Below are 14,130 nucleotides of genomic sequence, written 5' to 3'. Positions count from 1 at the left end.
AATATTGGTTTTGCTTTGTTTCACAGAACTAATCGTGGCCTGGGTTGCGTACGTATATGTGGGGCAGAGCTATCAAAATAGGGGCAAGACCCTTTTGGGGTAGGGGCGTGTTTGTTTTGGTGATTTCAAATATCAACATTGGCTACCAGAAATCACTTACTCTGCCTTTAAGTTTTACTACTCATTTTAGATGGACTATTATATAATGTCTTTTAAGACTTGTCAAATTGAAGTGATGAATGATGAGTTTGGAACATAAGGCTTCCATCTTTAAGATTTAACAGTCGGGAGGCTTGATTGGCATTTTAATGAATCGTATGGTAATTTCACTAATTGTTTCTTAATTCTCTTTCACTCAGTCAGCTGTACCTCATCCTTGCAGTAATTACATGTGTTTGTACCAGAAATATAAGGCAACATTTTTCTTTAACTTTGAATGATACTCTCTGTCAGCTTGTCAGCTCCTTATATATGACAATATAAGAAAAGACTAAGACACATTGTTCTCAGTATAAACCCCATTTAAGTCCTACAACTGGGCAAACTTTGTGAACTTGTGTGAGTACTTTTGTACTTGAAATCTTCGCTTGTGGATATTTATATCTTGCCACAGAATTGTATGTAAAAATGCTGCTATTGTTCTCGTTCTTATGCGGTCTCATATCTCTCAAGGGTTTGCTGGAAAAGAAAAGATTAGCACAGTTTTAGTGGGAACAAATCTAGTGGTGTGAGTGCGTGTGTATATATATATATTTTCATTCTCATGTGCTGTGAAATTTGTACTTCTTCAAAGTACTGTAATATCATTGCTTGTATAACTTGTCTAAATTCGATTTTGCTATTTGGGTCAATCTCACAAAACCTTTCAACAACGAGGTCATGTCTGGCTTATTTTACCCCCAAAATTTCATTTTACTGTAATGCAAATTTTGTAATATTTTTTAAATATATTATTTGGAAGTATTACTATATATATATTATATATATATGGATTTTTTTGTGCTTTTTCAGATTTTAATTATTTATAAAAATGCAATACAACATTTTTCATATTAAAAATAATGAATAGAAAAGAAGACAACAACAGTTTTAGAGTTTTAGCGGGGGGAAAAAAACGAATATAATTTGTTATAATTTTTCCTCGCCATGAAAATAGCCACAGAAGCTGGCATGGTGTTAAACATAAACAAACAAGAAAACAACAACAACAAATAAATAACTTTTAAAAAAAGTTTTTATTTGCTTTGGTTTGTTTAAAAAAGTATTTCTTCTTAATGTTTTTCTTACATCTGGATAAGTTTACAAAAAAAAGTAATACTTTTTTAAATTATGTTTTGAAGTATTGTTATATCATGGAAATATTTATAGTACTGCCTTGATTGTATGCAGATTTAAATTATTTAAAAAGATAACTAATTAAAGTGAACTGACAACTTAACTGATAAGATTTAAAAATATTCACTGTCCTAAAATAGGCTTTGATTTCTTAATGCAAAATGTTTTATCTCATAATTTTGGCTTCACCTGGATGTTTTTGTGAGATTCACTCAATGATTGATTTATTCACTGTTGATTAATAGTTTCAATCACTGTTTATCACCAGTGATCCTTTCTGAATGTTCCATCTGTTGTTTTGTTAAAGTTAGTCTGTCGATCTGTCTTTGGAAATTGTAAAAAGACCTCAAAAAATATTTTTTGGAATCACAAAGCAGTTGTGTCAATCTTTCTGTCAGCTGGGCAGATCTAAAGAGCAAAGACAGATGAATCAAGACAGACAGCTTTTATCTGTGCATTCATGGCCATTATGTATTCTCTCTGCATGTTTGTGCTGTTCATTTATTAATTTGGGTTATGTGGTGTTATCCAGAGGTGTGTTTTAAGTTCTCCCCCATGTGTTGTTTGTGTCTGTGGTCTACAGGTGCTCCTCTTCATTGCTCATCTGCCTCCTCTTCCCCTGTCGACTCCCCTTACCCTCCCCCTTCCCATGCAGCCAATCAGAGCCAGGGAAGGTTGCTAGGTAACAGTGGGGCTCAGGCCGGCCGGGACTCTGAGTCAGAAGATGAGTTTGGCCCCAATTCATTCTTAGTTAAAACCGGCTCAGGGAACTTCGGCGCTCCAGCCACTGCAACTCCTAACGGTGAGTCCCTCTCAATATCGCTGCCTGCTAGAGGGGTCTCGACATCCCCTGCTGGACCTGCTGTGGAGCTTGTAGAGGTAGCCACAGGCTGAACATTCATTTTTTCTGGGCAGCAGTGGAGGTCAGATGTTAGCTGGAACTTTTTTTAACTAAGGCTTGCTGAGAAGAGAAGCTTCTGGCTGGGGTTCAGGAAGTGAGGTGTGTCAGAGATTCTGAAGATTTATTGCAATCTGTTGAACTCCAGTTTAGAGCTGCTAAAGATTTCTGTTGATATTGAGTTCTGTTAATCATTTACAGCTCTTCATCTTATTTTTTTAATAATTTTTTTTTTTTTAAATAGGGTGACTTTGAGTAAATTGAAATGATTAAAAATTGACCAATTTACCTGGATACATTCTACCATACAGTATCTACAAAAATAAATTTAGGTCACACTTTATTTTAAGGTCCAATTCTCGCTATTCACAAACCATTAACTATGACTTTTGCCTCAATAAAATTATTAGTTAGTAGTAGTTGTTAAGTTTAGATATGCAGAATATGTGCTTTATAAGTACTGATAAACAGCCGATATGTTAATAATAGGCATGCTAATAAGCAACTAGTTAATAGTGAGAATTGGTCCCTATGCTAAAGTGTTACTGAAATTTAATTCAAGGGATAGTTCACCCAAAAATGAAAATTCGGTTTTACTCATCCTGTCGTTACAAACCTGTATGCATTTATTTTGTCTGCTGAACAAAAAAGAGGATGTTTAGAAGAATGTGGTTAACCAAATAGTTGACGTAGCCATTTTTTTCCCCATACTATAGAAGTCAATGGCTACCATCAACTGTTTGGCTACCAACATTATTTAAAATATATTATTTTGTTCTCAACAGAAGAAACTCATACAGATTTAAATCAACATGAGTAAATGCTGACAGAATTTATATTTATTTTTGGATGAACTATCCATTTAAACACGGCATACTGTCAGATACACAATAATCAATAAGTAGGGGTATAGATATTTGCTCTGACAAGTTGATTAAATTATGGATTACAAAATGATGCAGTGCACCATGAAATCTGAAATTTAGTCACAACTCAGTTTTGGTGAAAACGGTTCAATTGATGAAAGAAAAAAAGAATTTGAATGACAAATAAATATTATATAATATTTGAATAATTTGAATTGAATAATTTGAATTAAAAACTGCATTCAAGAATTTAATTAAGTCTTTTTTTATTATTATTATTAAATTATTATTTTAGTAATTGATTTCCATAATTGATGCATTGAATTTTCATCATGAGCAAAAGTCTATACCAAATTTACAACACATTTACATTTTTATGACCATTTATTTATCTTGGGAAGATCCCATATATTTGATTTCAAATGTTATTCTTCCAATTGTTCTTGGCATTCTGGGATCCCAGGCTTTGTATTTCACATTGTGTGCGCTCTCTGTTTGAATGTAGACTTTGGCAGGCTAACCCTCGCTGCAGCTGTCATGACTAATTTCACCCTGTGCCATGACTTATGAAGTGGTTCACGATATACGTCACTGTTTGGATGACCTGGATTGCTGTTTCGATACCTTAGCTATGTGAGATTGAGTTTGTTGCTGTCCACAGAGCTGTATTTCTTGCAGTAATTTGATTGCGACCATTTCAGATCATTGTAGAGTTGCCTTCATTAACTTTGTTTAGTGTTAGAAAGGTCAAGAAGTTTTAATGAAAGATCAAATCAATTGAAAGCCTGTAAATGATAATAAGCTTAATGGCATACCCTGCTGAGGGACAAGTGACCAGCACAGCAGGAACTTTAACCACAATGAATCAATTTTACAAGTAACTATGTCCTTACTAATGAGCTGCTGATGAAAAGCACATGGATTGATGAGATGATCGCATTGTGCTGCCATTGTCATCCAGTAAGTTCAAATATGATGAAGTTGTTTGCTAGGCATTGATGTTTTTTAAAAAGTTGGACTACTTTTAACATCCTGTTACTTGTTGAGGGACATTACAAAGCACCACCGCTAACAGTAAAACTAATATACGACAAAATGTAGATACTCTAGTTGGCAACTGTGACCCATCATATAGTGTTTATGAACTTATTGTCCTGAACTGATGTCTGTGCTGCAAGATGTTTGTACGGCATCAGCTAACCAAATTAGAAATTAGATTTGTTAACATGCTTTTCAGATAAGAAAGCTTCACGTCACTTTGATAATTGGAGGAGAGCAGAGAGCATGCCGATGTTGAGCAGTCGATATGAAGCCTGTCATCGCTAGCAGCTCTCGGCTTCTCCCTCAAGGCTTCTTTACAGAGTAGAACAAAAAAATGCTGTAAATAATTGATCAGCCTTTACAAGTTAACCACCCAAGGCTGGAATTACATCAAGCTCAAGAGGATTGCGCCTGCCTGCTTCCACACGGCCCTCCGTAAAGCAATGAATTACCCTCCCGTGGCAAGAACTTTCCCTTCTCCGCGCGGCAGCCTGCTACCGTCCCGGTCACCTAGCGGTGGCACCCCAGTGCTAAAATGGGATTTATCTTTCCGACAAATGGCTGAGATTTGCATTGGTATATAGGTTACCCTCGGGCTGCCAGTGAGGGGTAGCACACTCACCAAAGGAATCGGTCTCTTGCCTCCGAGCTATGCAAGGCACCATAAGGCTCTATTTGACTGAGACAAAGTAGCATACCACAGTGCCGTGAAAAAGGAAGTTTATGTGCTGGAGTTAAGCTTAGCATCCCCAGTAGTAAAGTAGTGGGATTCCTGCCAGAGGCTATGCTGTTGCATGAGGTTGGTGCGAAGTTTGAAGTTTCTTTACTTCGCATTTTACGAGTCAGTAACTTTTCATCTGAAGTCAGGTGGCTCCTGCACTGGCAGTAATTTTGGCACTAAAAGACAAAACTCTTGATGGCTATGTTCATACAGCAGCACAATGTGGTTGTCTGTAGAGTTTTGACTGCTAAATACGGTTCTGTTCACACTGTTCGGTTAATTCGGAGTGACTCCAGTTTGGTTGATATTGACATTTAGTTGCCTGTCGTGCCACCCAACTTATTCTTTGCTCTCAGTTTCTAATTTTATAGCTGTCATCTTCTCTCAGGTTTTGAAAATCACCTGAAAATATTTATATTGAATTCAGTTCCCTTGTCTTTTTTTCATATAAATGCCAATTTGAGAGTCACCTGCTAGTAAATACGCTTGTCAATCCAAACACCGGCTGTGTCAAAGTAGCCATTGTGATTGTAGGTAAACAAGTGGTAAATTATGGAAATTAGCCTGCTCTTTTGAACAGCACCCTCATTGTCATTTCTGATTTGTTGGCAACTGTATTTGCTGAGCCTTAAAACAGAACAAGGACACAATTATAATAAGAAAAGAGAAGCGCTGTTGTTTATTCACTTAAACCACCTAATGAGTCCATTTTAACCATTTTCCCTGCTTTTTGAGTTTGGGATAGGCTTTTTTTAACCTCAGAATAAACAGCCAGCTGCTTTCATTTACCAAGTATTAGCATATTACTAATACGGATATGCCAGAAAGCTCAAGGCTTAATAAGAACGATGCAGTAATGGCAGACTCTTGGATAGGTGGTCACGTCCTTTGTTACAGTCCTTGGTTTTTAATGAAGAGGTGCCTACACATTCACGCTGAGTGGCATAAATTGCCGTCCAAAGCACACTGTGGATTAATTAGCGCAGTTAGTGCCAAATATTTCACAGTTTCTGACTCATTTTTTTCACAATGCCCTCACGTAAACCCAAGCAGATGTCTTGAAAGATATGTGTCATGTGGGTTTGAGCCTGCAATATTTTGATATGTTTTTAGAGTTGACAGTGACATGCGTTAATACCTCCCGTCCCCATTTCTTCGCCTTGTCTGGATATTAAGGGAGCATATTAAAGCATTTTTAACTGTGTTGTGACAGGGCCCTGTTCTGCAGCCCGACTCAGCTCAGCATTACAGATTCGTCAAATTCTGGAGAGAGAAAGGGCATGGACAGGGTAAGCTTCTCGTGTAAAATGATAAGGGAGATAAAGGCCCAGATTAATGTTGCCGGTGTCGATATGATTTTGTGTGTCTTCAGAAACACAGGTTATTCTGTATTTCCAGAAATGTGATCCAGTGCTGAGACTAAAGCTGAAAAGGCTTAGCTCAGGGTTTCGAGCTGTGGATTCAAACACGGAGCATGTTTTCAGAGGAATTTGGTACGATTTTCCAGCAATTGAGGAGGAATTACACATGAGAACATGGGAAGGCTAAACCTGACATCTGCAGAGAGCTGAAGTATCAAATCAAGAATATAGAGGTGGTTAGCATTTGAAATATAGAGTCCCGAGTGTTTAAACACAACATCAAGCAGAATCTGGCCACAATGGTGGAGTTATATGCACAAATTTCACCGCCGGGAAATTTCTGCACTTCCTAAAATTCATCTCTATTTACAGCTATCAACTAGAGATGGAGTTATCAGACTGAGACAATTTCACTTTTCCCAGAGTGATTCTACATTATCAACAAAAAATGCATCTGTAGCATTCTATCGACCAAAGGGCTCTCCGCTGTATTGTGTTTTTCCATTCATCTATCTTTGTTGCAGAAATTCCCTCAGCTATAGTTCATGAACCAGATGTCTTTTTGTATTTAAAGAGGCTGAGAATAAGCAAGTTGGAAAACGTAGAAAAGAAAGAGTGAAAGATCTCTACGCCCGCTAGGTCCCGTTAGCTTGATGGGACAGACTCGTTGAAGCTTGAGGTCTTTTTATTGAGCATGTGTTGCTCCATGGCCCCTGGCTTTCTCTCAGGGTCCTATTCCTGGAGAGATGGCTACTGGGCCACGGGCTCCCTGCTGAGCCCCTGTTATTCACCACAGAGCCCCCCCCCCCCTTGTCTTAGCATCCTTTTACGCTGAGCAGCATGGGGTTCGGGCCACAGTGGGCCACTAATGGTGTATGGATCCCCTCTTTAAGGGCTTGCACAACATACCTTTGCAGTTGACCAGACAGGAATGAACGGGTGGAAATTAAGAGGCAGGGTCACTCTGCAGCTCCGCATTTAGATCAGTTAGGTTTCATCAGAACTTATTTAATAATTCCCTCCCATTGCTGGTGTGAGGGAAGCGAATGAGGTTTGTGGGGTCGCACCGGAACATATATCCACCAGAGAGACTCCGAGAGATCACAGCAGACAGGGAAAGAGAGATTTAATAAGCAACACATGGTGTAGCTGCAGAGGGCACCAAGGACGAGCTTTTTCCTACTCGCCATTCCCGCGAGTTTCACCTGCGATTATTTTTAATGAGAACATTTGAGTTAATGCTAGGCACCTGGATGCGACCACTGTCCATATTTCTAATTGCAACCAGCCAGCTGTTTTCCTAATGCATTGTCACCCTTTGTAAATGTACACTGTATACTCACGAATCATCGCTTTATTTAGATAATCCATTGTGAGGTTACCATGGTGATAACAAAGTGCCAGACAGAGCCATCTGCACGCTTCAACGTCAAATATGTCTTCAGGACCCAAGGGGACACAAAAATTACACATATTTTTTAATGAAAAACAGCACATTTGCTTTTGATTCTGCATGATTTTCGAATCAACAGGCTCTCGAATGCAGCGAGAGATTTTTTTGTGCATTTATTCCTTCAGTATATCTGTGAAGGTGTCAGCGAGGCCGTCAGTTACTCACACTTGATGAGTTTGAGAGCATGACTGATTCTGAGCGCCGTAAGCTATATCTGCTAGCCTTCATATGAAACCTGTGAAGACAGCTTGTATTCCCGCATGTATCTGTCTTTCCTAATGGTTAGGAACAACACCTTAACTGATGATTGAATGGAGGAAAATGTGTGAAAACCACAGACACACAACCTTCCATTAACACTCAGGGTGGCTGTCGGCTCTTTGCGCTGTTCAGAAAGCTGTATCCACCACCTATATCCAGACATTCACGATCAGAAAACAAAGCTAGCAGGATAGACGAATGTTCAGCAATCTATGGTCACTCTTCCTATTTTTAGCTGCTGGAGTTGCAGCAGTGGACGTCGTTTAATGATCTGTCTGTCTTGCGGAGGGATTTTGATGAATTCTGCAGCCCATCTCACACATTGCACATTTGATCGGGTGTCTGAGGCACGTCATACGAGTTCTCACTCTCAGGTGTGACTGTCAAGAGTGAGACTCAGATTTTGTTACTATAAATGAAAATGGACTTTGCACAGCCTGTAAACTTTCTACAAGTTATCTGCACTTTCCAAATAGAATAGGTGAATCTCATGAAAACTTCATAAAGACAAATCAAACACGTTTATGCCAAAAAAATATTTTCTACTTAACTAGTCTATATCTATCTATCTCTCTATCTGTCTGTCTGTCTGTCTATCATTCTATCAACCTATTGTTCTATCATTCTATTGTCCTGTCATCCTGTCTGTCTGTCTGTCTGTCTGTCTGTCTGTCTGTCTGTCTGTCTGTCTGTCTGTCTGTCTGTCTGTCTGTCTGTCTGTCTGTCTGTCTGTCTGTCTGTCTGTCTGTCTGTCTGTCTGTCTGTCTGTCTGTCTGTCTGTCTATCTATCTATCTATCTATCTATCTATCTATCTGTCTGTCTGTCTGTCTGTCTGTCTGTCATTCTATCAATATATCGACCTATTGTTCTATCATTCTATTGTCCTGTCTATCTATCTATCTATCTATCTATCTATCTATCTATCTATCTATCTATCTATCTATCTGTCTGTCTGTCTGTCTGTCTGTCATTCTATCATTATATCGACCTATTGTTCTATCGTTCTATCTATCTATCTATCTATCTATCTATCTATCTATCTATCTGTCTGTCTGTCTGTCTGTCTGTCTGTTGACCTATTGTTCTATCATTCTATTGCCCTGTCATTCTATCTATCGATCTATCTATCTATCTATCTATCTATCTGTCTGTCTGTCTGTCTGTCTGTCTGTCATTCTATCGACCTATTGTTCTATCGTTCTATTGCCCTGTCATTCTATCTATCTATCTATCTATCTATCTGTCTGTCTGTCTGTCGTTCTCTCGTTCTATCTATCATTCTACCTGACGTTCTAGCTATCATTCTGTCCATCTGCCTGTCACCATTAAGTTAAGTTTAATATATATATTTAATATATATATATTAAATATATTAAGTTTAATATATATTAACTTAATTGTCTTTCACTTTCTTGACAGGAATTGTATGTATCCATTGTGTTACATGGATACAGAGGTTTTATTTTGTAATTATGAAACTCTAAAAATACGTGTGTATGACCACATTTCTTAGCAATTATTCATAAACAAATCAATTCTGCTCCAGGGTATGATGTTTTAGTGTCACTCGTTGGTTAACAAACACTGCTGACTGGAGCAACCCAATTTTCCTTGGAGATTGACTTCAGACAACTTTAATGGGCTTTTGACGCCTGTAAATATTGAGCTTGAGAGAAATTGAGCTTGAGCTTCTGAAATATGTCTGGACTGTGATCAGTTGCTAAACAGAGTCAAACACATCAAGAACATCTTCACAGATCAAATTAGCTTTTTAACATGTTTTAGTAAAGTTCTTGCACCTCTTTTGAGTACATCCCTCCCCCATTTAAAACATGCTGCTAATCTACATACATATGCCATGGGATTTCCACAGAGAACTGCTTGTTTCCCTTTGTAATTGCTATTTTATTCATTTGCTGTCTTGTAATCATAAAGCAATTTTACAACCAGCAAAGTGTCATCTAGAATAATTAGGTGTCTATTATATTCTTTATCTCAAGAGAGGGTGAATCTCAGAAAAAAACATGTCCAGATTTTTTTTAAAGATATTTTTATAAAAGATAAAAGACATATTTTGTTTGCTTTTGTACTCAATCATTAATAATTCTGGATGATTCTCACTAGATTCTCATTACAGCCATACAGAATAAAAGAAAGAATGAAAGAATATTAAAAGTCTTAAAACAGGCTTCATTTTCTGTAAAATTTTGTCCTCAGAAGTGTGTAAAAATGGTGAAATATGATGAGTAAAACAATACTCTGCTTCTTTTTTGGAGACCATTTGAGACCTAAGAACTTTTCCTGATTTGTCTGTTCTTTAATGGCAAAACAAACTTCTTTGCTGGCGAACGGAATTGTGCAAACTAGATCGAACAAAGACCTTCCACTCTTACAGGTCCTTCTGGACTGCGCTGAATTGTTCCTGCTGAATCATTGCTTCTCCTCTTATTATGCTCATTGTCTCAAGGACTCGAATGAGCCTTACCTTCTGTGCTTTTCAATGGAAATAAAGCTCCAACCCGTCAATGCTGCATCAGCACTTCTGTTTACTGGCTGCTGTTTAGGGAATAAAAACCTTGCGTTAAGACAAACTTGTTCCGAAAACACAACACAAGAGTTTAGACGTTTAGTGAAGTGTTTAGAAATGGGGTGATGCATCGCCTAACCTTGTTGTAAGTCTATAACTATTTGTAGCATTCATAACATTTATAATGGGGGTTTATGCTGTTGTTGTTGTTACCTGAGGGGCTGTACTTCTATCATTTATTTTCCCTGGCAAAATTTTTGTTTTGAGTTCAATGCTACATTCTTAAGAGCCACAGTTTTTATATTCATTAGGAAATCAACCTGTGAATGACTTTTTGCATACTGAATTTTAAATTGCAATAGGAGAGAAAAAATAAAAGCATAAAAAAATACAAATTCATACGGTCAAACAAGCCAGTTAATCAAGTCCTGTTGACATTAACCTTCTTTGAATGTCATCACTTTCATAGTAGTAATACGCCCGCATGTTGCGTACCTTTATAGTGCAGGGGAAATGGTTTACCTCTCTTCCAGCTCTCCGTCTGTTTTGATCCGGTTTCATCAGGGCCATCATCAGCTTGGCTCAGAGACGCAACAGAGCTCTGAGTAATTGGTAGCGTAGGATTGTGGGAATGCGGCTTGGTACGGGCCCATCTGTCACTGGCTCTGACAAATGATCCGGCCCTGTGCCCAAAATGAAAGGGAATAAAAAAAGTAACGGGGTCCCTGTCAGTGACGCATCCCATAATGATCTTCAGTAGAAATGTGCACTCACCACATGGTGCAAAGCACTCATTTAGTCCTATGAGAGATGTGAGAACTAGCATTCTTTCACCCCGGTGACATGTCTCCAACGGAGAACATGCTGTGTTGCTTGGTGTGAAACTGCGGTAAGACCTTCGAAGCATGCAACTTTTTGCAGTATTCAAAAGTAAGGAATGATTCAGGAATTTTATTCCTTGAAGCTCTATGCCGTGCATTGTTGTGCATGTTTCTGCTAAAGTTAGAAAAGTTAGTGGTTATGAAGGTCAGTTTAGTCAAGCAACCATAAAAGCATTTTGTATCTGCAAGGTTTATTGGTTTTGATAAAGATGTGTATACTTACACATATCCAAGGTGGATAGGCCAGGGTGTTCGACTAGTTGTCCAAAACCTGATGATTGACTAGTTTATGTAATATTTTATGTTTAATATTTGTGGTGACAGTAATTTAGAAAGAATGAATTAACAGATACAATTTCTCCTGATTGTGCTGACAGTTTCTAAGAAGTTCCATCTCCGTCTTCATTTCCTTAAAAGCACTGCAGCTACAGCCATCAACACACTGCTTTTGTAACAAAAGACAATTACTGTCGGACTTCAGATATCCCGCTGTGAAGGATGTCCTCATTATTATGCATAATCCTTGTTTGTTTTTCTTGTGAAGACTATGCTTTTTGCAAAAAAAAGTATGCATGGACTATTTATTTGTTTAATATCTGTCAGTTAGCCTACTAAAAGGCTGTTGCATATAGTATATTTACATATTTGGTAGACACCAATTTTTTTTTTAGCATTTTTCACATACCTAGATTGTGGAATTATGTTCTCAGAAGTGTGTTTTGGACTTTGTACTATCTGCATTTTGGTAAGCATTTAAAAAAAAAAAAAAAAGAAGATAAACTTGTTTTCGAATGTAAATAAAACATCTTTAGCGCATTAGCTATAGTTTTAATGAATTAAAGTTGGTCAAAAATGTAAATAGAACATCTTTAGCACATAAGGCATACCTTTAACAAATTAAAGTTGTTAATGAAAAAACAACTTTAGCACATTAGCTATACCTTTAACGAAAGTTGCTCATGAACATTTTTAGCACATTAGCTCTACGTGAATTAAAGTTGTTCATAAATCTCGAAACATCTTTGTGACGAGAGGGGCGGGGCCGAGAGCCGTGGGAACGGAGCGAGTCCCACGGAGGAGCTCCGGAAGGATAAAAGGAGGAGTGACGACAGTGTTGGGCGAGAGAGACAAAGCCAAAACAAATCCTGGCCAGGACGCGTCCTGGGAAAATGGCACGTATGGTCACCCTAATAAATGTAAATAAAACATCTTTAGCATGTTAGCTTTAGCGAGTGAAGGTAAAGTTGTTTATAAATGTAAATAAAGCATCTTTAGCATGTTAGCTTTAGCGACTGAAGGTAAAGTTGTTTATAAATGTAAATAAAACATCTTTAGGGCATTAGCCTCAACTTTAGCAACAGCCTAAGCTCTCAGTAAAGAGGCCGTTGAGTGTTGTCGACAGGTGTAAAATGAAACTGCTTTGTTCTTGTTAAGTAAGGGTTCTTAGCGCAATGAGGCGCTAGTTTATTGATTGATGAATGGTTTAGCAGATATGGAAATGAATGGCTTTGGAGCGCACAAGGACACAAGGGTCTTTATCTGCGTCTGGATTGCCACAATCTGATGCTCACAATCTCATGTCTGATAGCCCCCATCTCCCATGACGCAAAGTGACTTTAGGAGACAAACGCTTTGTCGGAAGCTGAAGCTGTCTTGTCGGGTCCATCCGCACAAACTCGAGGGGCTGCCGCTTTACTTTCATTTTGTGTTTGTTTATTTTATTAAAGTCTTTAAACGTTCGCCGGTTCCCGCCTCCTCCTTCCCGTGACTACGAACTGTGTTACAATCTTTAACGCATTAGCGATGTGTTCTTAACTAATGAAAGTTGCTCATAAAATAAATGTAAATAAAACATCTTTAGGGCATTAGCCTCAACTTTAGCAACAGCCTAAGCTCTCAGTAAAGAGGCCGTTGAGTGTTGTCGACAGGTGTAAAATGAAACTGCTTTGTTCTTGTTAAGTAAGGGTTCTTAGCGCAATGAGGCGCTAGTTTATTGATTGATGAATGGTTTAGCGGATATGGAAATTAATGGCTTTGGAGCGCACAAGGACACAAGGGTCTTTATCTGCGTCTGGATTGCCACAATCTGATGCTCACAATCTCATGTCTGATAGCCCCCATCTCCCATGACGCAAAGTGACTTTAGGAGACAAACGCTTTGTCGGAAGCTGAAGCTGTCTTGTCGGGTCCATCCGCACAAACTGCAGTTGATCATGGCGTGAATTTCAAACAGGTTGACGAGGGTAATTCAGTCTACTTGATAATGACAGATTGTCAACAGCGTATTTTGCCTGATGAGTGTTTGTGAGATTCCAGCTGTTAGTAGAAGCCGAAGCACTATTTGGATGTGACACAGAATAGTAAGTAGTATGCTAGGTGTCTCTTTTTAAGACAACGTCTTATCTTTAACTTTTCTTTGACAAGGGTCTAGTTATACTTGTTACCCAAGTAACCTTCTCTCTTTAATTCTAATACAAGAGACGTAATCACACTTATCAACTAATTTACACATTAACCACATAATTTCCACATTTTGTCATTGTACAGAGTTTACCAATTCCGTGTTCATTTATGCATTTATCAGATGCATTTGTCCAAAGCAATTAGCTATTCCATTAGCATTACCATTAATGGTATTTGTTAGAATCATATACAAATAAAAGAACTGCAAATTGATGTCTGTGTTGCATGTCCCTTGCCTCGATATCTAATTCACACTATGTAGATTACTTGTTTAGCCAATTCTAAATATGGATGGGGCTTTTTGGCAACAAATGCCTTTGTA

At 38.1% G+C, this 14,130-nt stretch overlaps 1 protein-coding gene across 2 annotated transcripts in view; it reads left to right on the top strand.

Annotated features, from left to right (window-relative positions):
- The window catches only part of LOC107740368 (teneurin-4-like), a 263,631-nt gene that overhangs the window by 125,946 nt on the left and 123,555 nt on the right, over window positions 1–14,130 (top strand). For both annotated transcript variants that reach the window (XM_016552793.1, XM_016552795.1), the window contains exon 4: window positions 1,919–2,137. In XM_016552793.1, the coding sequence (XP_016408279.1) occupies window positions 1,919–2,137 (219 nt within the window). The remainder of the gene's footprint in view (window positions 1–1,918; window positions 2,138–14,130) is intronic.

Source organism: Sinocyclocheilus rhinocerous, unplaced genomic scaffold, assembly GCF_001515625.1.
Source record: "Sinocyclocheilus rhinocerous isolate Xijiao unplaced genomic scaffold, SAMN03320098_v1.1 scaffold315, whole genome shotgun sequence".
Taxonomy (NCBI): Eukaryota; Metazoa; Chordata; class Actinopteri; order Cypriniformes; family Cyprinidae; genus Sinocyclocheilus; species Sinocyclocheilus rhinocerous.
The sequence above is the reverse complement of the archived record's forward strand: the minus strand, read 5'-3'. Positions and strand labels throughout refer to the sequence as shown.